Here is a 27,323-nt window from a genome sequence, read left to right as displayed (position 1 = left end):
GTATCCAGAAATGTTTAAGATCACTTTATGGTCTGGCAGGAAAAATTATGTTCTCCTACATACTTCAAATGTCTGTCTTCTGCCTGGCTAAATGTGACTACCCTGACACCCTACAAACAGAGGTAAAACAGGAAAACAGATTATTTAAATTAATCTTTCCTGCCTTTGAATGACTAGCTTGGCACGCACATTCAGGTTGTGCTGCATTTTTCCTGGGAAGTTACATGACTGGACAAGAAATTTTCTGAGTCCTCTGCAACTTAGGTAAGGTACCATTCCAGGAAGAATCTAGTATGGTTTTCCTAGCATGATCCTTAAGGTAATTATGGTTATTAGCCCACTGCTGATTCAGTCCTCAAGCCAAAGTCACCCACCAAAGTCAAATTTGGAAGAGAGGAGCAGAACAATAGTGCACGTACACAGAAGGTAACAATTCAAAGCACAAATTATCTCTTAGTTATTTAGAGTTTACCCTCTAGGAAGAACATAATTTTCAGACAAGTGTTACACCATTATGTTTGCAGGTGACTGAACAAGAAGAAGCCTTTCCTGAACCCAAGCATTACATGTTAATAGGTCTTTAATAGAACCAAAGATAGCAGAGAATCAAATTTTCTATAATACAATTTCCTAACAGAAATCCTATTCTATTAGAAGAACCAGTGTGTCCCTAGGCACTTTAAAAATCAAAGGTTTTTTTGCAAACTAGATTAGTGTTACTACCTTCTTCTGCTGGGATTTGAATGGGCTACTGCTAAGGCTTGTTTGGCAGTGTCCTGGTTCTGGCCAGGACAGGGTTACTTTCTGCAGCAGCCAGGAGGGGCATGGCCATGGCTTTTGTTCAGCATCAAGTACAAGCAGCATCTACCACACTAGACTGTACCTGAAGAGAGCTATGCCCAGAAACAAGAAACCTTCATAACCAGAAGGTAAGGTGTACCAAAATCCATTTCTCTAACAAGAGTAATTCACATGCTGATCTGTGTAAATGTAGGGCTCAACCCCTCTGATTAATGCACATGAGTCATTCACTGCAATCTGTGAACAGAGCCCCCCACTATTTGGTGTTCCCAGAGTTTCACAAGCATCTCCTGAACTCCCAGAGTTAAGATATTCTGATATATCTGATGATGTGTATTTACCTGGGAAGTATTCGGTCAGGGAGTTTATGTGCTGGAATAGCAACAGGTAACTTTTGCATTTGTCTTGCATAATCAAAGAGTCCTGGTAGATTATGGGAATAAAGCTGAGAAGCTTTACCTGGCAATTAGAAAACAAACCACACTTCAAATACGAAACCAAGTGTTTACCAGTGCTACCACTGAAAGATAGCACAGTAACTTACCAGATATTGATAACAAACAATTGTTCATGACATATAACCAGGTACATCTTCGAGGAAATAGCTGATAAATGGAAGGAAGAACAAAGAAGTAGCATTGAATTTGATATACACAAGACAACTATCAATTAGTATCTGCTTAGATGACAGGACAAAGCTAATATTGACTTGCTTTTTGCAGCAGAAGTAAGTTTAAGCCAAGTAATGTTTAACTGGATTCCAGAGTTAATTCAGAGTAAATCTTAGACACACATACTATATTTAATATATGAATTAACATTTAGACAATTAGCACATTTTATACTCATGTCTTCAGGTATATTATATTCCACAAGATGTCATTATAAAGATCAATCAATCTTTTTCCAAAAAATTAAAAAACCACTGAATTTTCTCCTTCAAAGAAGAAAAGCTCAACAACAAACTTCAGTAAACCAAGCATGGTCAACAAACCACATTCTAAACAAACCATGCTGTTCTAAAGCCTGTGACAGTCCAAATCTCTTTAAACAATTAAAACTGGCACTTTGAAGGGATTCTTCACCTTCACCTGCATGACTACATATTTCCCTTAAACAATGAATGAGTGCAACAAATTTCCAAGGTGGAGCTGTTTTTTGTCAAATCCTGCAATTTCCAAAGAGACGGGGTTGAAAGCAACAAGACATCCCTTTAAAAAACCCAAAAAACCCACAACCACTTTTTTCCTCCCTCTCACCTAACTTCTGGAACTTATTGACACAAGGCGGCATGGAGGTGGGAAAGTACCAACACAAACAAGGGATTAGACATACTCATGTTCAAGAAGTCCAAAAGGGGACGAAAAATAGGATCCTCTAACATCCCTGATTCAATGACTCTAGTGGAGACCAAGCTCATTGATACTTCCCACTGCCACTTCAGGAAAGAGACTAGTGGGCTAGACTGACCACTCAGGAGGACAACCGCTTTGCTCTTAAAAAAACTAGAAAAAAAAAACCAATCACAAAAGAAAACAAAACACAACTCTTCCAAAAAAAGAATAAAATATTAACCTTGAAGCTATTCTAACTCCTGGAAATGTGTATTATGTCTCCTTTGTCCACTGGTGAAGCGAAATACAGAGAAAAATAATCAAGGACAGTACTTTTGCTTTTATGCTGAGTTGCATCAGAGGGAGAGTAAACAATGACATAAAACACAAAACTTGGAAATGCTATTAAAGCCCTCCTAACTGTTATCATAAATAATGATGCTATAAATGGTTAGCACAGACAGTGCACTTCTATTCCTGAAGTCTTCTCACAACCTAAACACACTGTAAGAAACACTTATGGTAACAATCCACCACACTGCTTGTATCAAAATTTAACATGCAAGGTTGATTGACCTTCCGCAGGTACATGAGCATATTGTTGCTCAGTAGGTCTGGATCTGAGGATTAAAGAATAGCAATTCTTCAAATTACCAGGTTAATTTACCTGTCAATCATTCCTTGCTCCACACATGACTGGCTGTGTTAGCAAGCATTTCTTCTTGTCTCAAAGTGCTTATTAAAACATTTCCCTGAAAGCTCACTAGGCAACATGCTATGTGATTTTCTTTAGAGGTCTTCTCCTTGCTTGCCAAAAAGGAAGGAGAAGAGCTGTAAACCAAACCAAACCCAAAATAGTAAAGAAAAAATCCAAACCTTTCCTTGGTCTACTTGGCCTATAAAAATTATTACATTAGTGATATTTCTGAGAGTAATTGTTACAACTGTAGTGCAGCAGCAGAGTGGTACGTGAGCTAAGTTTAAATCAGGTAACTTGAACACCAGTATCATTATGGGTTACACTGAGCTCAGTTCAACCAGGCCTCCCTCCCAACAAAACAGACATCTCTAAAATGTCTGGGCCCATGGAGGATGAACAAACACCAGTGCCTCCAGCTTAGAGTGTGAAGGCTGTCCTTGCAAATTCCTCCATCCTGATGGCAGGTGCACAGCTCCCTACGGCAGGGAGAAGGCAAGAAAGAAACAAGTCTCTCAGAGAGTAACAAAAGAGCTGGAGAATACAGAAAGGCCTGCACTTGTATCTTCCCCTCCCCAGAAACCCTTTAAAAAAATACTTATTGTAAGACTTTGCAAGGACAGAGCTTTAGGTGGAATTTAGTAAGCTGAGTCTCATCAGCAAAGCTGCTTTGAAGACCACAAGAACAGATTCCTGTGAATAAAGGATCTCCTTGCTTCCCTGCAGCTGAATCACAATGTTTGTTGTAAAAATTCTGCATTGTAATGAAGTTTTCAGGAAAGTACAAACTTTCATCCAAAATGCACCAGGGAAATTCCATACTATTTACCTAATAATTTAACTGCAGAACAACACACTATGTTGAAGTTCAAAACACAGATAGATGAAGATCTCCTATATAAACACAGTTCAGCCTACAAACACAAACATGTCTACAAAGTATCCTCAACAGCAAATATTTAAGGTAATTTTCAGTGTAGCCAGTGCCCAGGTAAATATAGTAAGAACCATTTTTACAAAGATTATAAAACATTAATCTGAGGGGTTAAAAATGTGACATATTTCTTTTAAACTAGAAATATACCTGCTCCATTGATGTTTCATGAAGCTCATTGAGGTTCAGTGTGTAAATACCTTCTTCTGCTCCAAATATCAAGTACTGATCTGCAAACACAAACAAAAAGAGGTAGAAACCTTGATTCAGGAAGGTATGTACACCTTCACCAAAAAGCAATGTCTACACACACAGAAACAAATCAAACTATAATAGTTATGGTGTTTGAAAGCATGGAAAATTAATCCTTATAAGGAAACTTTAAATTATGAATGGGCTGTTTTAAGTCATTAGGAAAGCTCAGGGGTTTTTTTGAGTAATAATTGAAATTTAAAAAAAAAAAAGCAATTCAAGCACAAGCAGGAGATCATGTGAATAATTTCAGCATATCTTACTTAGACATTTCCATACATTATAGAAATATCCATTGCCCTCTTTGAGAGTACTTCTACAGCAGTAGTGACTTGAACCTTTTCTCAGTAGCCTGTGGGTGTCTCACCTCTTGAGTATAATCAAATCTCAGGACTGCACATAGGCATGCAAACAAGGCAGATATCTTCTATGAGATGATGTCAGCTCCTAAGGATTTACCCTTCACTAATTCCAGTTTCTAAAAAAACCCCACTATTTTCTTGCTGACCAGCTCACTAGTATGTCTACACAGCTTATAATCAAAGGGTGTAATAGCAGGCAAAGTGAGTACAATAGTACCAACTACCCCTTTATATCAGGCTAGATATTAAAGCACTAAAATTTATGCAAAAAACAGCTGCAGAATCCTGCATGGCCAGAAAGATCTCAGCTAAGAAATCAATCTCAGCTAAGGCCTCAAAAGTCAGATTTTTTACAGAAAAATTAGGATTGTCTCCTTTTGGACTAAAATGTTGTGAAGAGTCTTTAACTTCAATATGTAATTTATTCTTTTTAATCAAACCAAAAACTTCATCCAATATATCTTAAAAACAACACACCTTTAGATAGCAGTGGCATAATTAAAGAACGACTCCTGCTTATATGAATATATGTCTGTTTTAAAAGGAATAGTCCTGCTCTTCTAAGCACTCTTGAAATTCAAGGAGAGGACAAAATGGGTAAAATACTCATCACATAGTACCTCTTGTATCTGGATTTATCCAAGATGTTGCACAATGAATTTTTAATGGACAGCCATTGAAAACCTTTGAAAAGCAAGCACCCATCTGTAGAAGTAAAAATATTAAAAACATACATAAGAAAAATTAAAAGGTGACCTTCCCAAAAGGATTATTTTTACTTCAAGTAGTAACAAAAGGTTAAGAGTCATACCACTGGCTTAGCATTGCTAAGTCATATCAAGTTTTTAAGTTAAAAAGCAAATACTACAAACACTCAAAAAATGTGCTCTTTCACCCCACCCCCAACAGCATTTGTGTGACTCAGCAATACTCACATGTACTTTAGGTGTGGGAGGAAGGCCATTACTAATTGGTTTCTAGAAAATAAAATTTAAAAGTATGTTTACACTCACACTATGCTTGAATATGTATATTCCCTCCCCACACACAGCATAACCACAAACACTCAGCATAATTTTCTTTTCATTAAAATCTCCACTGTGATTCCCTAATACCTCCTCACTGAATGTTTGCACAGTCTTGTGCAACATTTTCACACTACAGTGGTGCCTGTAAGAATGCCATTTCCATACCAGAGAATTTAAGCAATACTGTAACAATTGCTCAACCCTTCAGTATTACAGCATCAAATGTTACCACTCAGTGCTACATGCACTTTCCTGTATCAGTATCAATTTCTCCTAGCACAAACAAGCTTCTGATCAAACCTCTTTCACAGGTAAACGTCAAACACACAATTTCAAATGACAAGTTCAAAGCTGTCCAGGTAATCCCACTTTTTGAAGTATTGCCAGTATTACTGGCACTTCCTTAAAACAAAACAAAGGCTCATTACCATGTTTCTAGTCTATTTCCTCTTCACTTCTCACAAAAAAATTACATTTCCAGCCTCACACTTGGAAGGAGCCCTCAAAGAGGGCAGTTTAATCTAGTCTACCTACAGCATTTTCCATTCCCTCATTTCCCCGTTTGCTTAAACAGTACTTGGACAATTGCTTAGTACAGCCCAAGACATGGCTCTCATTATCTCTCTCAGGTGTGTGAAAGACCTAGAAAATTGCATATATATTTGTGATTGCTTGTTTCTAAGGGAAATTAAACACTGACAACTTCAGACTAAGGCTGTATCACAGCTAGACAATCAAGGAAAACTGTTTCGATTCAAAGTAAGCAAGATGTCATCCAGCATAACTTCCTTGGTAAAGAGCACACCTGCTCCTTTTCCTTGCACATGTAGAAAAGTCATGACAACTCTAAAAGGACACCCAGAAGCTTCAATACCTACCAGCATTTCCTTCTTTTCTTTCATTGAAAAGCTAGTGTCTCTAGCTTCATTCTGTTGATATGGCAGTTCCTCTCTTTCACCATTTAATTGCACAGAAGTGACTCCATTACCTAGAAAGATTCATAGTTAAGAATGTGTTCCTGTGCCTTCAACTCAAAGAGTAATCTAGCCTAAGAACTCTTAAGTGGGACAGAACTTCCAATTAAATCAGAACATATACTATATACAGTATAGTGTAAAATACCCTAATTTATTTCTGAAGCATACATGTTTTACATCTGCACATATCCATCAAGCCACATTCAATCTCAGTCCATGACTTTTGGTATTTAATGTAACAACCCTAACATAACTCAAATCTAACAACTCTAACAGAAGCACAGAAAGGAATGCAGTCACAGTTATGAGGGAAAAATGTGTTAACTACACCTAAAGAAATACTTGCCAATAGCTGACACTTCAATTATTGATTCATTAGAAACACAGCCTTGTTAGAGTCAAATCTTTAACAAATCAACAGCAGTACTAAATAAGAAGCAAGGAAAAGCTACCAAAGTAAGAGCTGAGAGGCAGACATTGAGCTTGCTTAAGAGAAGCCAGCCCAAGACAGCTCTCAAGGCACCAGACTGACAAAGGCATAAAATGAACAGTCTGAGCAGGCACTAAACAAACACAATTACCTCCTATACTCCCCAGCCGAGTTCATTACTTACAAAAGCAAACTGTGAAAGCAGAACTCTGTTCTTGACATGACAAATAATAACAGGTGACACACTAAACCTGAAACCTACAAACATACTTTACCAATCTTGATACTCTACATTATAAGCCTGTTGCTTAGGAAAGCAATTGTGTCACCAATGGCATCAGCAGGAATTGTGTCAGTGACTTAGACAGAAGGTACATTTGACCCTTTTAAGAGTCAAAGCATGCTTTTTTCATGAATTTTGGCTTTCATGTACTTTCTGTTACTTGTCCACCACAGAAAAATTACCTCAATATCTTTTAATGTGTACACAGCTAAGAATATAGAAATAAAACCCCCATTAGATTATTTAAGAAATACTTGTATACTCCCTGGGGTCATGTTTATTACCTAAAGGATTAGATTTCTGTGGAGGTAACCGAGGAGGTGGTGGTCTGGGTGGAACATGAGATGTAGATTTTGCTGGACTCTCTGATGTTGGGCATCTCTTGATTGTCCCTTGGTTTTCATTTTCAGAAGAATAAGTTTCTTGGGGGATAAATATGGATTTAGGCTGAAAGAGACATAATAATAATCAACAATAATAAAAAAAGATTCAAAGCACCCATGCCACTTATCAGTGATGAAAAAGACAAACATGCAGCATTTTGATTCTGAAATTTTCACAAGTAAAGAGCCACCAATACAGTAATTTAAATATTCTCCATTTATTTGTTTATTTAAAGTGCATTTTTCTGCTGAGCAACCAAATCCCCCTCTCTTACCTTTGGTGGTAAGGGAGGTGGCACTTTAGGTTTCATAGTAGCACTATAGAGAAAAGAAACAAAACAAAACAAAACAGAGAGAAAACTTAAATAGCAGTCTTCAAGAAGAGACAGGGTTTTATAAATGCCATACAAATAAATACCATTAATTTGTCAAGAGCACTATTATATCCAAGTAACTGCATCACAAATACTTTCAAACATTATGTTATACCTCAAATAATATGAAAACAGGATCACATGTTTCCCCCCAGAGAGCAGAGAGTGTCATGAACTGATTTGTTGAAGATGCACAAATTTGTGCAGAACAAAGTAGGAAGAAACAGAACAGGCCTGACATTTGCTCTGTTGAGAGGAGAAAGTTAAGGCTATCAGTGAGCTGAAGGGGAGTAACAAGAAAACTAATGAAAACCATTCCCTGGAAAATTTACACTGATGACTTAAAACAGTCTTACACATAAAAATAAAATCCATCTGCAGCAGACAGCTACCCTCATGTCTAGGTTAGCTGGTTGATTTTTGGTTGATGGGTCTCTTTTTTTACGGAAATCTTGAGAAACACAACTTTTCATGCTAGAGTAGTTTGGTCCAACAGTACAAGATATTATCAGAAAACAACATAGCTGAAGCATCACAAACATTCTTTCCCTCCTGGCTCTGTGGTTTAAAAAATATGCTGCATTTAAAAGGAAAACACTAAACTCTGAAATTTTACATGTTTTTAAAACAAATTAAAAACTGGTTCCACTGTCCTGTTTCCTAATCTTTCAGGAACAGAAAATTATTTCCACTAAATAAACTAGGAAACTTGACATTCTCCCACAGTATTTTTCTTATTTTTAAATTATGTTCAAGGTAGTAAGATATCTGCCTGTTTGTTTACAGGCCAACAACTTGTCTGCTTGGCTCCATTCTTTCCAGGAGTTTCTGTCCTGGCATCTTATCTGTTGTTTGTATTTCAAAAAAGCTGGAAGGGGATTTTGAGAACAAGTTTCCCTGTGTCACGCATTACAGCTGCTTTGGTGGAAGAAATTATCTTCTCTGAGTAATATGGGGTCAAGTTTAAGTCCTCAGTCATGAAGGTTCAAGCTCCATTTCCATTTCTTTGGTATTCTTCCTGCATTTCAGACAACCAATGTTACTGGGCAGCCAAAGAAAGCAAAAAGGCAACAATATGGCATGCCTGTGACAGATGTGTGTACAAAGGACCATGTGCCCTTGTCTCAACAAGGGGGTTTAGGTGCAGCTTGTCACTGCTATTCATGCAGGGCAGTGCCCCAGTAACTGCTGCTTTCCATAACCAGGAAATTCAATTATTAGCAGACTTGCTGCATATGAGAGAAACAAATATCAAAGCAATCAAAATTATTAAATGAAGAGTGATAATTTTATATTGTTCTCCGAAACATGGATTCTCTGCTGCTACTATCACTCGATTTCATGCAGTGGCACCAGTTTGGGCTGGAAGAGGTGCACTGGATTCACTGGTTTTGTTCTGGATCTGAAGGGAGAAGTAAATGATGTCACATGTGCTCCTCAACTGCAGCCCCACCTCACAGAATATAAATCAAACCAAAGCCTTGAACCTTCAGCATCTTCCACAGAAAGACATTCAAGACCAGGCAGATGAACCAATAATTGCAGCAGATCTTTGGGCTCCAGCAGATACCAAGAGAAAGGCACAGATGCAGAATCTGTCTGACCCAAGGTTGAGGGATTCAAGTTTTTACACACTGTCAGGCCCCCTCTGTAGGGCAAAAGTACTTCGGATGATATAGCAGAAGAAAAACAGTACCAAGACAATTTTGGAAGACAATCAGTGACTACTGGTCCCCAGGGTCAGATGAATTAGAACCTCTCCAGAAGCTCAGGCTCTTTCTTGCCTATCCTAAAAAAGAAAATCTACAGAAACACAACAGGCACATAAGCAGCTGAAGCCAATGCTGTTTGAGAGTTCTGATGGAGCTTGTGCATGGAACAAGGATCTCAAAGCACTCCAAGAAATCAGTGCTAGCACTTCAAGACAGCAGGGATCAAGAGGTTCCAAGCCCTGGAACATCACTGAATTGATGGTACTGGCTGCAAATAGAGTAAGAAGTATAGGGGGCAAAAGAAACATTAAACCAAAATGAACAGACACAGAGCTGGACACAAAAAACCATCCAGAGGTTCATATGGATGGAGGAACCAAGCTGCTTGTGAAAAAACCAAGCTGCTTTTTTCACAAAAGCAGTAAAATGACTCAAAGAAAAAAACTAAGAGAGGTTATAGTTTGGTTCTCTGCAAGAGAGAGATGCCAGCAATAGATAACACATGCTTTAAAGGTTTCTTGTATGAAGCAACAGCTTTCCAAATTATCCATTAACAGAAAGCAAACAAAAATTATGTCTCAATGACATAATTCCTTTTGGTCTTTACACAGATTTCTTTAGGAATGCAAATCTATATGTACTGGTTTTGTGTTTTAAACTGTTTCAGCTCTCATCCATCAAACAGAGCCCAAGAATATTTAGACCAGTGGGATTTAGTATAAACACCATTAATTTGACACATGCCTTTGCAGTCACATGTGCTCTCTCTGAGTAAAGGAAGTCAGCTCTATTCCAAAAACCAAGTAACCATACAAGCATCCTCCTAGCTGAGAATACAGACAGCACAAACTCAAACATCTAGAGAAGCCTGCAATATATATATTTTATCTACTTTTCATGAGCTTTATTTTGATATAGTTATAATTTCTAAAGAAGGCACTAGGACTGTAGTCAGACGTCAGACATATTACTGGCTCAGCATAATGATGCCAAAATTTTGTTCCATTATAGAAAATAAAAAGAAAACTGTATCAGTCAATGAAACACAATTTCCCCCTCCTCCCAACTGATAACAATCAGCAGAATGAGATGACTTATAGTGATGTAATCTAGCAACAACACTAAAATACCTATCTTTAAAAATGCCATAGCAAAAAGAATCCTGAGTTGTTACAGAATGTGATTCAACCTTTTTTTAAAAAAATACTCATCTATCCAAGAATCTGATTTTATTTACTTTTACAAGAAGAACTTACTGTTTAGAATCATCGTCTGCATCGTCATCATCTTCTAAATGTGCCACATGCCCCCTAAGAAAATGAACAAAGTACTATGGTTGAGTGAGTTGTATTAAATTTACCTTGACTGTTGTGAAGGATTCTGAGCTCAAAATCTACCTCTTCTATAGAATTTCACTGTCTTCTTAAAAATCATTATTGTTCTTTAAAGTACAGCTGCAATCTAGACAACTATGCCTCTCTCACAGGCTCTCATCAAGCACAGGGACAAACAAGAAGCAGTTGGGACAGACAAATCAATACATGAATTACTTTTGAAACACACACGAGAGGAAAAAAGAAATAGAATTACCGCTGATGTAGTTCTTCTTCAACTGATTTTAAGAGACTCCTTCAGCATTAAATAAGAACAAGAACATGATTTAATTGTGGTACACAAGCATGATTATCAAAAGCACCTATGATTCTTTCAGTAAATAATTCAAAGTATGTTATTTCAGCTGGCTTTCAGAATATTCATCCAGTATCCATATAAAAACCAACACAGCTGCAAATTTTTAAAATTTATTGTTCACACAACACCCTTCCACGTGTGTTTATTAATGTATTGCCATTAAGTGCAACGGTCCTTTTTCCTCTTACTGTAAAACAAGGACTGTGTTACTTTAATCCAATTTAAAAGAAATCTATAAGAAAATCATAATACTGAACATAATAAACAGACTGTCAAGTATGAAACTACTCTTGGGATAAATTAATTCTTCCCCGGTTAATTTTTTGTAACATTCTGGACTTCATAGTCATGTTTTTGTCTGAAAACACAGAGAAGAATCACAGGACTAAGGAACAAGAGGATTTCAAAAATTATCAGTACTGATTTTTTCCCCAATTAAAGACTATGCAAAAATAGCATGCTCTATGCTTAGGTTTTCTGCATTTTTAGTATGATTTAATTTATCAAATCAAAAGTAGGCATCCTAATTTTGGCATGCATAAATGTAATTAAGTAATTGTGTGCAAAGGGAAAATTACATGGAGAATTATTTCATATGATTAATAAATCAAGATGATTAAAGGTATGAGCATGAAGTTAAAGGGCTTGCTAAGAAAAGCTTTATTTTTTAAAACATCTATAACTGCATGTTCTAGTGCCCTACAAGATAAAGAAGGGCATGAAGTAATGTCAAAGAGCAGCACTGGCAGTTCCCAGATGGGGTAGAATTGTGCTCTGTGGGACCCATCATGCAGAATATTCCATAAACAAGAGACCAAGATAACAGCTCTTAAAAGGAAGTTTACACCACCACAAAGACAATATGGTCAATACAGCCTCAAATACCGCAAAGTGCTGCAATTCTGTATCATTTGAGTTACTATTATTTTAGAAATAAATAAATGATTTTGGAATTTTAACTGATAGAAACAAGTTTGACTTATTTTACTACATCCATTTCAGCTAATGAGTCTTTATATTAAAATAGTCTTGAAAGAATTGAAGACAGAAAATGCAGTTGCTTACTCACTTATTTGCACCCAAAAAGTAGCCACACTGAGGACCATGACCGTATTCTAGCTGTAGGTCCTAAAACATAAGAGAATGAATCTTTAAGATGAACAGGTGAGCAACCAACACACACCCTGTGCCATGCTGCTGTTATCCCCTCTGCAAACACCTGAGATACCAAATAAGCTGAATTCTCTGGCCTTCCTGACCCCTAACACCACGTTCAGGCCCACTGCACCCAAAAATCTCATCTCTGCCAGTTCGCTCCACCTCTAATTCCTTTTAACTCTGACCTTTGCCCCTTCCTTGCACACAAGAGATCCTTGGCTCAAATAAAGTCAGCTGCATAAAAGTGAAAAAAAAAACCCAACAAAACCAGTGCAGCAGTAAGGGAAAAAAAAATCCAGGCCTTTGCAATCTACCAAATTCCATAGAGAACCCAGCTATCCCTCACTGGAACATTTAGTAGTCATTTCAGAAGGGGAGTCGCTCTGGCAGGGAGCCTGAAATCCTCTAGCACATGAACACATTTAAAAATAAGCAGAGAGGACAGTAAGTGTTTTTATCACTCTGGTTATACCAATATGTGTATATGTTAGGAAGACCTTTTCTTTGGAAAAAATAGCCAAAACAGAATTAACAAAGTCAAATGCTCCAGCAGTCATGGAGTGCTGGCTACACAGAAAAAGATGTGCTAATAGGCCTTCAACACTATTTTTAAATAAAAACCATAATGGTATAAATATTTAATGCATTAATGGAATACAGGGACCCCACTGAAGCACAATTAAATCTATATCTGCTGGGAGAATACTGCTATAATTGCAGTCTATTTTTTTCTTCAGGTGGATCACAACAGGAGAAATATGAGCATAAATTTGCTCCCAAAATAGTGAGTGTATTCACCAGGAGAAACAAATTATTGATCACCTAAATTAGTGATAAATGGAGCTACACTCTTCATTGTCAGGAGACATTTAAAAGGTCTCCCAAACACCTTCTGTTGAAAATGCCCCTTTCAGCTGCAAACCATATCAAAAAGTATGCCAGCAGGAGGCCCAGATAGCCAAGCTTTAAGAGGAATAAATCTGGATTAGATGGGGATGATCTTTCAAAATGGCATTTTTAAAAATCAGAGGAAAAGTCTCACACCAGATTTGCCAGTCTTCTAAACTGATGAAGTAGAAACCACTGCAGCCCTCAGTTCCAGGCTGAAGGGCAATCACATTAATACAAAGCTGTAAATATTGTTTTTTGCTTGCCAAGGAGTTTCAGGTTGTTTACTGCACCCTTTAGTCTGCCCTGCAAAGCTAAGTAGTAGTTTGCACATGGGTGTGTCTGCCACAGCTGTCAGTAGCATCTGGTTGCTTCAATGACTTTGTGCATTTTCCCAACACAAGTGAAATACTGTGGAAAAAACACTATGTAACTGATAATTACTTGAGGTAAAAGAATATATAGATCAGAGGGCTGAATAAAAATTGCAAATGCAAGCCTGGTGCTGGCATTTCCTGAACCATGGAGAGACTGACTTTTCAATCTCGGAATCAACTTTATTAAACATCTTGATTCTACAATTAAATGATCCCCCCACACCACCAAACTCCATCTATGTCTATTGATCTGACTCCTCACCACCAGTGGATATTCTACAATCCACCAGCAAGAAACAGATTCAACTTTCTTTGCTCCAAGTACTTCCATTACTTCTAAGCAATCTCAGAAACGTCCACCTGCAAGCAGAGATATTTTGAGGATTCAGGCTCTAGAGCAGAAAAACACAAGACTGGAAACATAAGGTGTCACCAGTCACGAGCAAATAGGTTACACAGGTTGTGTGAGACCTTGTAACAGAACAAAGACTGGGAAACTGTTGAGAAAAGTAACCCTGGAACAGTGGGGTTACTGAGAGGTGACAGAAATCTGAGATTTTCACCTTGAAAAGACAAGCCCTCAATGTCGCAAAATGCTGGGCAGACCCAAAATGTCTGTCCATCTGAATTTACACACAGTAAATGTATGGATACAGACAGACAGATACACTGTACAGCAATGACAAGGAAAATATTAAGAGAAAATAAATAAATTCACCTAAAACAAAAGGAGCCCTCCTCTGCCACCAGACCTTTTAAGAGTTACTAAAATTTTCCTTATCAAAGATGACATCTGCCAGAATTATTTATGTCTAAATGCTTTAAAGGGCAAAATCTATCTTTTGGTTCCATTTACTGTTGTGTAGGATAAATTTGAGTATGATTTTAATTGGACATGTATACTCTTCCTAATCCCTTTAAATACTGCTGATTTTCTCTCCAAAGCCAGGGTCAAGTACTCCATTACCAGGGAAATTTCTCCTTTTGATCTCTTGATAAATATTGAGAGCTGGAAAGGTTTTAAAAGTGAAATACATTTTTCTTCTACCTTCTATTTTAAATACACACAGAATTTATAATTATATATTAACTAAACCTATTCTAGCTACATATTTGATACAGAAGCATTCATAAAACTCCATGTATCCAGCAAAGCCTCCAGTGAGCTGTCACACTGCACCAAAACACCCAGTAGAAATAGATTTCTTTAAAGCCACACATAAAGATATCAAATCTTCTAAGTTATGGATTTCTACTGGGAAGAACATATTAATTACTAATTTATGCAAAGTTACCCATCACCTTCATCAAACTACATTCATATTTTCATTTAACACACATACATAAATGCTGGTTAGTTAACTCAAATTCTCTGATTTTAGATCAGACAAAACTGACACTGAATAAATCTGACTAGACAGATATATTCCAATAGATCTTGAGATCTCCAGCCAGTAGCAATGAGAACAGGTCTAGGATCTTGGTATTGAATCAAAGATGCAACCCCAGGTTACCAACAGCTCATTCCTGAAACAACTCATCCATGTGCAAGACCAGAGTGCTCTTTGCTGGTAGGGATTGCTTTGGAAAAAAGGTAATACAGGGAATAATCACCAGTTCTCCTCAACAGCTTAGGTAACATTAAAGGAAGCTGCCATGTAGAAAGCCACATCATACCCTTAGATTAATCACATGTGCAAAGTAATCGATGACTAAAAAGAGTATTAAAAACAGTACAGGGATTTCCACAAAACATTTGATGGTAAGGCCATGCCATGAAAAAAATTCCCAAGGAATAATCAAATCTACAATTGCTTCTGTGGCTTAAGTTTAAAAACCTGCTATTTAATGTCTGTAGAATTTCACTGTAAGCTAACTGCTACTGTATCTTTAACAGTCTTATCCTAATTTGTTCTATAGGGCTGGGCTGTCCTGGAAATCTGTTTTTCAGTGTTCAGGCCTTCAAAAACAAAATGTATACAGCAAATCAGAAATTCACTGTTACTTCCTACATTTGCTGTTCTTAAATTCTAACAAGACCAATCAAAGTGGCAAAATTAAGACTTGAAACATACAAAATGCTGTGGGAGTAACCCTGAATTTCAAAGAATACAAATCACCTTTGGACTACTAACATATTAAGTAAGAAGGCACATACACATCTCTATCTCAGTAAAATGACAAAGCAATTCCTATCTCATTGCTTCATCAAAGAGGAAGTTAATTTTTAAAAGAGCCTAGCACTACCTAAGGCATATTCTATATTTTAGTGCCTTTATTTCAATAACAAGTGTATTCCTGAATTTCTCTGGATAGCCTAACGCATCAGAAAAACCAAACTGAATGCATTTTTTTTTTTGAACAGGCTAAATATAATTCTTCCCTGGTGGCTGAGTGAGGTTTTACTGTGCATTACTGCTACACAACCACTGTTCCCCTCTTCCTTTGTATTTCAGTTCTCCATGCATTTTGTCTGTGAACATCCCCTTGCCTCCTAGCAGAAAAACTGAGCACCTCATTTTCTTAATTACTTTTTCCAAGCAGAAAATACCCAAAACATACAGGGGAGGAAAACAAAGTGCAAAAACCACTGGTACTTTTTCAGCATTTCCACTTATTTTCTTCTGATCTAAGGACCATGCTCCATTTCATTACCTAAAGCTGGAAAAGGTATGAAGACTCTCTGAAATCCAATCCTGATAGCTGCAACATGTTTTTAGAGCTAGGTTAGCTAAAGTAGGACAGGAGTCTTCATGGCTTGCAGCAAAGAAAAAGCATATGTATGTATGTGTAGTGAGGAGAAAAATTACTTAAATTAAAGAAAAATGCTCCTGGGTAAGGTTCTCTGTTATCTGTGTCAATCTCTTTAGTTCAGTTGTTTCCTACCAATACTTTAGCTTTTCTGCCACAACTAATTAAAAATCACAGAATAGCTATGTGGAAACATCACATTCCTAAAAGTAAATGCTACCAAAAACGATCACAAATTATTAAATCCAGCGCATATTTATGAAGCAAAAGAAAACAAAAACCAACCATGGCAGAAGTATTTACATAGGACCAAATGTAAGAATGCACCTGGCAAGGACAACAGTGCAGACAGCATGGGAGCTGCAAACCTTTAACTGAATTCTTTGCTAAAGCAATCCTAAATGAATGTTACATTTGTAACAACTGAAAACAATTATAGGTTGGCACCTGAGATACCAAAGCCAAGTTTTATTCAACTCTTCTGTCACTTGAACAGTAGAATTGCACACATTTTACTGTGTGTTATATCCTTCGGTTAAATTACTCCAGACCCCTGGTTTAAACAGAAGTCAGCCAGAGATCACCAAGGGTTCCTTCCCACTTCATCTTTTTTTGGGAAATTCTCTGATGGTATTTCTCACCTAAATTGTGCAGAACAGTTCTCCATGTATGAACCAGAATTATTTTTCAGCTCACTACAAATGGGAAGAAAAATGCTTTGCCACAGAATTTCACTGTAGACCAGGATAAGCTAAATGAAAACATTTTCATTTGGTTCAATGTGACATTTTGTTTCCAGTCAGAAAAACAATAAGCTTTTGTGACTCAGGTTCAATAGCATAGGTTAAAAATGTCCCAGAATAAGGAGCACATATTTTTAAAGGTGACTTGGATTTAGACCATTTCCTGAGCTCACTGCAAATGCAATGCTCAGCTCTGCAACTTATTTGAGCTAGGATCCAAACAACTGCTTTTAAAATAAACAGAAAGATGGTGAAAAGATCTACCTTATGCAAAGTCTAATGTGCACATAAGACTAAGAAGACAAAATAGGAACATGAAGAACTCTAAATGACAGGAAGTAGCATGTGCAAAAAAATCTCGAAAGATGGAAGGTACCCAAGAAAGTTTCTGAGAAACTTGTTGCCTAGTTGCAGAAAAAAGAAAAATATCTATCCTGAAAGAGAGCCTGTATCTAGAGCAAAATAGTCTGTTATTTATTTAGCTATGAATCAAAGGAGTAAATTTGTATAAGATGAAAGAGAAGCACTCTCTCAACCTTTCTGATCGCAATTTGCATTAAGGGATACTGGGGTTTGGATCCAAAATGTTCCCTGCAAACAAGACCTGTACTCAATTTCTCCATTCTTTTGGCAGATCCAGGCAGGTGCCTCAGAAAAGCACAGGCAGAAGGAGGGGAAGAAGAAAAAGAGAGAAATTACTTTTAAGGGTAGTCACATCATAGGCATCAAATGTTTGAAATGTAATATGCACAAACTGCCATAAGATCAATCCAGCTGTACAAAATCCTGTACAATTTTGCTCTCAACATCAACTGTATGTGGCCCAAAATACACCTCCATCTATGTGAATTTTTTAAATGATCTTAGCTCTGCAACAGAACTATTACTTACAAGGTATTTTATAAAACAAGTACAACAGCAGGGAAAGAGCCCCACAGTAGTAGGTGATACATCATGCTTCTGAAAAAGTGTAATTGTTTCCTCTTGATGACATTTGAAAAACTCACATACCACTTCTCAATGAACATATCTGAAACAATACTGTCAGAGCAGGAGTGGGGGAAGGAGACAGAGAAAATCTCTGATTAGTGCATCCTACAGAAGAATGAACCAACTAGTAATTATCTCCTCTAAGGGTTAGATCTTACTGAAGAATCTCACAAATAGGTGATGCACTACCATCAACTTTAAATTCTCCACTTTGATTCAAAATGAGCACAGGAGGATGTGAAGAAAGCAGTGAAACAGAGAAAGTGCTGTTGAGTGACTTTAAAAACACATCTCACAATTGTGCAACAACATTACTTGGTAAGTTTTAGAATAGTCTCAATTTATGAAGAGAATATTGAACAGCATGGGGTAGAAGAAAGATGGGAAAGAACAGGAAAGAAGAAAGAAAGGATGGGAAAGAACACCCAGTTATGAGACATCTCATTTTTCTCACCCACAGATACCAGGCTAGCAAGATATGTGACAACACTGAAAATAGCCTTAAACAAAAAAACCCCAAACAAAAACAAACAAACAAACAAAATTAAAAAGCGTTACACTGCAAAGAGTAAACCAAAAGCAAACCAAACTGAAAAGCCAAAACCACACTCCCAAAACAAGAGGAACTGCACAGGATGGGGGTGTTACCACCAGGTAGAGAAATCTAGGTTACTCATCTCAAAACAATTTGTGAAACATTCTTATAAGGAAGCAATACACAAATTTCTTTCCAAGAAAGGCAAAGACAGTCTAAGCTTTCACTAACTATGTTTCTGGCAGATTCAAGTCACACCAGGCCAAGAGATGCTGTAACAAACAAACAAAAAACCCCTTAAGAACAAAAAACATCATAAAAAACCCAAGACATTCTCAAATACCCCAGCCTCCCATCTTCCTCTCAGTGCACTTATATTAAACATCTCACAAATCCAAGAAAGTTAGCAGATTATGCTCTTAATTTACTACAGAATGTTTCTTTCTTTTTCTCAACAGTCTGTGTTTAACTACACAAAGAGCAGGGAAATAAGAAAACTCACTTCCTAGAGTAATTTCCACAGTGTGATGCCAACAAACCAAATTTTTTAGCAGTGCAACAACAGAAAATTCGGAAAATTTATCAGACTTTACATGATGCCAAATGCCATTGAAAACAGTTATGAGGCCAGTTTCTGTTGTTTCTATTAAGTGTATATTCATTCTGTAACACAATTACCATCTGGAGAATTTACAGACTTACATAATTTTATAGTTCTGCATGGGATCATTAAAAAAAAAAAACCCTACCAGACAGAAATACAAAGAATATGTTTCTTCTATATTCAATCACCCTCCAAAAAACTAACAAACTACACACAGTATGGCAGTAAAGAAATTACAATGAATGCATAACACTGAGCCACTTCTATAAGAGTGATTCAAGTAAATATGAGTACAGGTTAAATACTGTCAATGCTGCACATAATAAGAATTTCTTTCTACACTACAGAAATACACATACAGACTAACAGTTACATTTAATAATTTTTAAGATGAAAACACCACTACTACAACAACAGGACAAAACATGAACTTTGAAAAAGGAAAACAAAGACAAAACTAACACTGACAAAGAAAGGTATAAGACGAAAAATACCAGGTTAGATCTCGCAGTGTAGTATATGTCTTCTGAATTGTCCAAAAAATCGCTACTGTCAGGCTGTTCATTAGATAGAGATCAAGAAAAGCAAATTATTTATATTGTGACTGAAAACCAGATGCACATAAAGGTAATTTTTCTTGCTAAAAAAAAAGAGATACTGAAAGTTAGTTGGTTGAAACTCAAAACCATGTTAAGACAGTTCTTGCAATGGAGGTAAAACACAGCTAAGGGAATGGTCACATCATCAAATACCAAAATGATGAATTACTGTTCATCAGCTGAGCTGTGGTAATGTGTGACAAACTGTCCCAGCAAGAGTCCAGTTCCACACCTCAGTGCAGCACTGACAGTAACTTCTCATGCTGCAGGGATCCAGGGCTTTGTGCACTCACACACATAAGTAACTGAGTGTAAGTTTAAGCCTGCTTAGTGAGACAGAAGCAAAAGCATCAGAACTGCTTTAATGAAAACAGATCCACACTGTTACTGCTGGAGGAAGAGACAGTAATCTCCTGCTCCCATTTCCATTTCAAAGACTTCCTCTGCCAGAGTGGGCAGATTGTTACAAACTTCTCCCACAGGCTGGTTTGTGCTGAGGCTCTTAGCTAAAGCTTCCATTCTTTGAATAGGTCACTTGTTTGCAACTTGTCATGCCAATTTAAATTGTCCACTGGTTCTTCAGCTAATCTATAAATTATGTTTTCAATTTGGCCTCTGGACCCAACATCACATTGATATCAGGTCTGCAATCTTCTTTCTGACATAAAGTATGGAGCAGTAAATTTTTCTCTTCAGAAAGATTCAAACTAACAGTTACAGGTGCTCTGCATAGACAGGGAGATGAGCCAAGTTCCTTGGACAGGTTTCACATATGCAACATCTGACCAGAACAAACAACGCTAAGACATTTTCTTATCGCAGAATTCATCTGGATGGTTCCAGTCCCTTCATCAAGCAGCAAGAACTTCTGAGATTCCAAAGTACAAAGGTCCTGATTCCTAACACGCAGTGTAGGACAAGGCTCAATTCCTCCCTTCCAACAACACCTGTCAAACAACTGCTCTCAAAAGCTGTGCTTTCTACCCCTTAAAAAATCTCTCTTCAGTTTATCAAGTCAAATTCCTAAGGTGCAATAAAAGCACCACTGCTCCATGGAGTTATCCACTATGGTTTATCCACCACTGCTCCATGGAGTTATCCACTGTATCTTCAGTGACTGATAAAAAGAAAGAAATGGGAAAAGTATTTTTACAACTTCAAGCTCTCCACTAACATATTTTTACAATTATAACTCTGTGTGTGTATAAATAAAACTCTTAATGAGCAAAACCATGACAGTTTCAACTATACAATGCTTCCAATTGTATTTTCTTTACAACAGGGAAGCAAAGACAAAGTAACTTGGAATCAGTTCAAAAATAATTTTGAGTTAAATGATGGGTTTCTAGTGGAAGCACTGCCTTCATTAACATACTTAATAAAAACTTACATAACCAGGGCTCCTAAATAATGCTGCTCTGCAGTTATGCCAAGGTTTAAGTAACACATCTGAAATACTTGTCTAAATCCTATGTCATTTGCTAAGCTGCTCTCCTCCATCTCAAACAAGCACTAGAAACTAAGGCTCCCTGTCCAGCCAGTTCTGAGGACAAGCAAGATTAAATACAACCTCTTACACCCAGAGTCTGCTGACCCACTACCAAAGGGCAAAGCACTTGGAAGGATTATTTCAGTACAACCACAGAGCACCACAAGGAAGTTGTGTCAGAAATCCAAGTCACATGTGGTTTGTAGACTACAGAAGTACATTCCTAAGTACACACCCTTCCAAAAACCAACTCTGAGCAAAGTCAGTGTTCCTCCCACATATTTACTAAGCCAACTTTTTCTTCTTAACACCTGCCTTAGAAAAACAGAGAGAATACATAAGTCTGCAGTGAGGAAGCAAAGGAGTGGTTTTTTAATCTTGAAGAAATTGCCCAAGTGCACAAATGTGGAAAGCAACAGTCTCCATAGAAGAGAGAAAGCTACTGCAATTGTGAGACTGCACAGACACCTCTTCCCTCACAGCCTGAGTTCTCACATCCCTTGTACTGATGGGTCCACAGGAGAAAACCATTGGCAACACACCTTGACAGAAAATAGCTGCCACACTCAGCATGGCTCAGCTGTGATGCAGGCCCACAGAAGGATTATTCACAGAGGACAGCCTTTTAAAATGCATCATATCTCTTCCCCAAGCTCTCAATTTCATTATTTCCATTGTCAATACAAGAACAAGGGGGAGAAACAGATGAGTACACAGAGGAATTCTACACTTAAACAAAAAACTCTGCAAATAAAAGGGAATGGTATACTGGGCAGTGAGGGAAAAAGGATAGAGGAAGCCTGCAACACAGAGCTGTTGCTTAGCACATAAAGCACATCTGGCAGAAACTACAAATAAGGATGCTTGCTACCTATAGTGAATGCAATGGCACAAAAATCTCACTATGTTAGAACTTGTCAGTAAAATCACTAAGTTCAGTAGTACCAAGGAAAGATGCTACACATCTTGGATTTCTCCTCCCCCACAGGTATTTGCAGGGATTAATGTGTAGTGCACAGCCCATGCTGCTTGTTACTCACAAATTCATGATGTGGCTCTGTCTCTTTCCTCAATGGTGGATCAAACTTTACTTGGCCAACTAAAGAGGAGAAAAGGAAAACAAGAAGTTGGACTCCAGTTAGAAAAGAATTAGTTCCAAAGGCTAACAAAAAGAAAAATTCAGTTTAATGAATGCATCATATCCCCACTGACAGAAACTTGTGACACATGGACATACCAAACCTGGGACTGCTAGAAAACCTAATGGGCACAGAAAGTACTCTTTCATCACAAAGGCAGCCCAATCAGCATTTGCCTCACCTTCTCATTAGAAGGAACAGGAAAACCACTGAGCAGTGTCCTCTTCAGAGGGGCAATACAGCTGTACTTCATAGGAAAAACTATCCATGATGTGAATTCACTGTTGGATCTGTTCTTCTGAGAGACTCCCTAGCACTAAAGAGCACTGAATGAAGTTGGGTGAAAATTAACCACATCCTCCAACTCTTTGGCAGGACTTCTTGAACACCCCTACTCTCAATTTTACCTCAAGAAAAGACAGCTAAAGCTCTAAGTATTTAATTCAAGCAAAATAATTACTACAACCTGGAGAATGGAGTCTGCTTTTAATGTCCAATGATCAACATCCTCCCTTCCTGACCTCTGTGTGATTGCTTAAATTCAAAAGCAAATCCAAGATACCAAATTAAGGAAGAAAGGATAATCCTTTGCCATTCTGTTACCCAGCTGAATATGGCATTGGTCTGAATATCTTTCCTGGAGTAACATATAAAACAATGTCAATCAGCTCTCAGAAGAGCTCAGGCTGTGTCTTGTTCAATTAAGATGAAACAACAGTGAACTCTGCTGAAGTGCTGACAAAAGGTATAAAAATATTTTATACATCATACATCCTTAAGTGAAACAGTCTAAGCTTTTATTTTCACTAAAAATCTTTCTATGTATATCAGATACCCAAAATACCAGCTGAAATAATATCAATTATTATATACATCATATTGTCACATTACACATGCTTACAGTTTATTTCAGAGCGTGTCTTTTCTTCTCTCCCATTTCTACTTGTTGAATGAATTCTGTGAGGCACAACGAGAGGCTAGAAGAGAAAAATAAAATATTTAATACCAAAATATATTCACTTGAAATCTTGTAACATTTTTTAGTAGGCTTCTTTGGCATAACATAAAAAATTTTAAAAAAATCAAGTGAAAGCTAAATGTAAAGATTGTATGCATTTTTTAATATATTAAATTAGAATTATTTGGAGACATTTTAACTATTGAGTGCTTTCAGTATAAGGGATTTTAGAACACTGCATTTGAACAAGTAAAGCTAATGCTGGCCAGCTTTTCTCTTTGCTCACATAGCATTTTCTTTTCTAACCATTCAGTTTAAGGGTACTGGTAGTTTTTAAAATAAGCAGTAAGACAAAATCTGACTTACTGGCAGATTTCATTCCATGAGATACTGAAATAATTCTCCCAGCTTTTAACATAAACTGATTTCTAAAATGTCATCAGTTAGGTTATTTAAGCAGATGAGAAATCTACCTCAGGTTTTCAAAGCTGACTAGAAAGGAGTATTCCTGGTACTCCTGTGCTGTGTGGCAAGAGATAGCAAAAATTTCTACAAATTCACCTTCTTATTTATATTCCACTTCTATTTTTTCCCTGAACTTCCATTTACTTCTCTACAGGATTAAGTGCTCTGCACTTTAAGATCTAGCTTTCTTTTTTTTTGACTCTGTTGGATTTTCCCTCTTCTTTCTACATTCACCACTGCAAGCTTCCTTAGAAATGAGGGGGCAGTCTGCACCCTTGGTCACTGCCTCAGGGTCCATGGTGAGCATCTTTGCATGTCAATCACCCTTTTGTTACTAATACTATTGTTGCTGTACTTTCACAGAGTCATGAATAGCTCAGAGACTCTATTTATTCCTAAAACACAATCTGCAAACATGATTTCCCTTTTCCCCTTTTCATCACACACTATTTCCTTGATTCCTGTCAGGAGGCAACACATGTACATGGTATTTCACCTCCCATTTTTGTTCACTTTGCTCTTCCTTGAAACTGCAGAGATTTACAGACTGTGGATGTGTATTTTCTCCACTCTCACCAGCAGGTTTTTTTTTGTTTCTCACAGCTTGTATCAATCTTTCCTTTCCACAGTTCCATTTTGTCTATTGTGCACTCTTTGGGCTTTGAAAATGGTTGGCTACAGCATGTCAAGATTTGATCTGATACCATGTGCTGAAAGGTTGCTCACTTATAATCTTTCTTTAAGAGGCACTGTCTGGTCATGTCTGATGTGTGTGCATCTGCAATTCCAGTGCCAGGAGCCCAGCTGGAGCAGGGCTAGGAGGTATTCTCACCTTTGCAGCAATACTGTGTGAGCACTTGCACCCTGACACAGATGCCTGTGTTGCACTACAGACAGAGCCTGTCCTCCTATCATCTTCTCCATGACCACAGAATTACATTCAGGATCAAATCTTCATCCCTCAGTCATGAGGACAAAGTCCTCAAGTCACCTTGAAATACCTGCACTGACAACAGGCTGATACAAACACCTGACATCTGAGCTGTGCAGGAGAACAAAGGAATGTAGGTTAACTTCCTGACACAAATGCCATTTGGGCACAATTTCCATCATGGTACAGATTTCAAAAGCATTTTATCCCCAAAATTTGTAATGTGCTAGGCATAAAACAGGAGCACCTTCCTTTTTGCAACCTTTTCAGTTAATATCACATTCATCCTGGGAATCACTGTTATAGAAATAGGGAGAACAGGCAATTGCCAACATCTAAGCCCAGAGTCCCAAAGCAGCAATCCTGGCCATGACTGAATGGGAAATTAAGTGAAGCCCTCCATGAGCTGGGGTAGGGAAAAATACTGCAAATGCCAGCTTCAGATACAGTTGCTAAATGAACAACTGCTGCATGAACAGAAGAACCTTTTTAATTATACCCAAATAATGGGATGGGTTTTAGTTTTCACACATTAAACACTTCACCTTTGAGTTTCGAATTATTTAAAAATGTAGCATGGTACTCCTCAAAGTGGTGGCAAATTCAGATGTACTTCACAGCTCTGCAGACTGTCCAAGCAGTAACAGACTGCATCCCCCTAAAAGCAGCACAGGCCAAGTGAAGACCTGTCACCACAGTGGGCAGCAGACCTGCCTTCAAAGACCACTGACAGACAGAAAAGCTCTCTCATCTCCTAAAAGGAAAATCAAGCCACGAAAATCTTCAAAACACAAACACCACCACCCAAAAAAATCCATAGCTGTAAACAAATTGGGGAGTAGGTTTGAAGCTCTCAATTCTCAACAGTGTTTTGGATATGTTATGTTGTACCACATTTTGTCACTTTTGAATTTTGATGGATGCATTCAGGCAATTGTGACAAGCAAAGGACTGGCCAATCCCTAAATTAACATCTCCAGCTGTCTCTGTGAGCAGGTGAGTTTTGAAGAATGCTAAATTGTGCATAAAAGATGCATATACACTTCTTACTTCATTTGTTTTTATTATCAGAAAGACCACAATGCCAAGATTGCCCTGCCTATCATCTGAAATACAAAACTTGCTGAGCTTCTCCCCAGAAAAGGCACAGCTTTTCTCCTGATACCACACTTCATTATGGGATAGTTGATAAATCATACAGCAGACAACAGAAGAGTCTACTTAATGCTAACTCACAAGGGACATATGAGAGTGAACAGTAATTTTTAAGCTAAGAAACACCTGTTAAAGGGCCTCACAGCTCTCACTCATCACTGAGCAGAGAGAGAACTAAAGGACACTAAAGAGCTTATGGTGAGAAGATTCAAGTTACTCAGACTCCATGTGGAATCAGACACCTTTCTCTTAAGTGACCTGAAAGTCAACCACATTATGGAGTTCTTGTTTGTTTGACTTTTAATTTTTTTTGATCAGAAAAATCTACTAATTTTTTCTCCCACTCCCACCACATATATTTGCTTTTAGAAGTACTGACAATTATTTCATCCTTATGTCTTCATCTCTTTCCTCTTTGGAAAATGTGTATCTATTTCACTTTGGCTTCTTCCCACACTTTTTATTTTAGCTTGTAAGAAAGACTTGGTGAAAGTCAGCTGGTCTTTGCTGTTCAAGTGGGTAAAAGCTCCTTTAACTTGTAAAATCTGAATATTAGTTCCTTATATTAGTTGCCTCTTTCAAGCTTCTTTTCCTCTGAAGGCATTTTTAGATTAGTTTACCCATTAAAGAGAACCAAAAATATGTAATTAAAGAAAGAATCAATGGCATTTGTGTTAAAAGGATTACATTTTTTCTTTAAAAGCAAAGGCCATCAGGGAACTGTAAACATTTGAAAAGTATTCACTAACGTGCAGGAAAGTATGAAGACAGGATGGAGTAACAGAGTATATATCTCTTTGCTCTTATTTATTAAACACTTCAGTCCTGTGCTGTTTATCATCTTACATAAGCAGACTACTTTTTCCCAGCTGTTTGAGCAGAAAATCAGAAACTGATAAAACTGTAGGTGAAATCAAGTTTCAGAGTATTCTAAGATGGAAAAATACAATCTGCAAAATGCACACATCAAACTATGGAACAAAATCAACTACAGGATCATTCTCTTTTACAAAGGTTAATGAATCAGTTTTGTGAATGCTTTCTTTGCAGATGGAAACAACTTTACAAAGAAACATACAGCAGAATGCATGACATAACTCAGGACTGGAGAAGGATATCACATAAATGCTTCAAAATTTTGTTCATTGCTGTTCTTCAACAATTTTGAAACAGTAAAATATCTTTTTCTGCAATCTTCCCTTCCCAAAAATATAATCATTTTTGCTAAGTGCCTCTATGAGTGAAAGAGCAGCACAACTTGAAAGTAAAAGCAACCCCTGAG

The 27,323-nt window shown here is 37.4% G+C and overlaps 1 protein-coding gene across 5 annotated transcripts in view; it reads right to left on the bottom strand.

The window, feature by feature from the left end:
* MAP4K3 (mitogen-activated protein kinase kinase kinase kinase 3) overlaps positions 1 to 27,323 on the bottom strand; it is a 65,439-nt gene that overhangs the window by 13,650 nt on the left and 24,466 nt on the right. The window contains exons 13-26 of one of the 5 annotated variants that reach the window (XM_005489341.4): positions 23,434 to 23,509; positions 22,434 to 22,492; positions 19,800 to 19,862; positions 12,329 to 12,387; positions 11,158 to 11,196; positions 10,824 to 10,877; positions 7,757 to 7,799; positions 7,383 to 7,545; positions 6,287 to 6,396; positions 5,316 to 5,357; positions 5,001 to 5,085; positions 3,917 to 3,996; positions 1,346 to 1,406; positions 1,143 to 1,254 (exon numbers count right to left, since the gene is read on the bottom strand). In XM_005489341.4, coding sequence (XP_005489398.1) covers positions 1,143 to 1,254; positions 1,346 to 1,406; positions 3,917 to 3,996; positions 5,001 to 5,085; positions 5,316 to 5,357; positions 6,287 to 6,396; positions 7,383 to 7,545; positions 7,757 to 7,799; positions 10,824 to 10,877; positions 11,158 to 11,196; positions 12,329 to 12,387; positions 19,800 to 19,862; positions 22,434 to 22,492; positions 23,434 to 23,509 — 1,046 coding nt within the window. Of the gene's footprint in view, positions 1 to 1,142; positions 1,261 to 1,345; positions 1,407 to 3,916; positions 3,997 to 5,000; positions 5,086 to 5,315; positions 5,358 to 6,286; positions 6,397 to 7,382; positions 7,546 to 7,756; positions 7,800 to 10,823; positions 10,878 to 11,157; positions 11,197 to 12,328; positions 12,388 to 19,799; positions 19,863 to 22,433; positions 22,493 to 23,433; positions 23,510 to 27,323 lie in introns of all 5 variants that reach the window. The other 4 variants (XM_005489340.4, XM_074536929.1, XM_005489342.4 and 1 more) reach the window with 4 other exon arrangements.

Source organism: Zonotrichia albicollis, chromosome 3 (genome assembly GCF_047830755.1).
Source record: "Zonotrichia albicollis isolate bZonAlb1 chromosome 3, bZonAlb1.hap1, whole genome shotgun sequence".
Lineage (NCBI taxonomy): Eukaryota > Metazoa > Chordata > Aves > Passeriformes > Passerellidae > Zonotrichia > Zonotrichia albicollis.
Note: the sequence above shows the minus strand (reverse complement) of the source record. Positions and strands in the feature narration are given on the sequence as shown.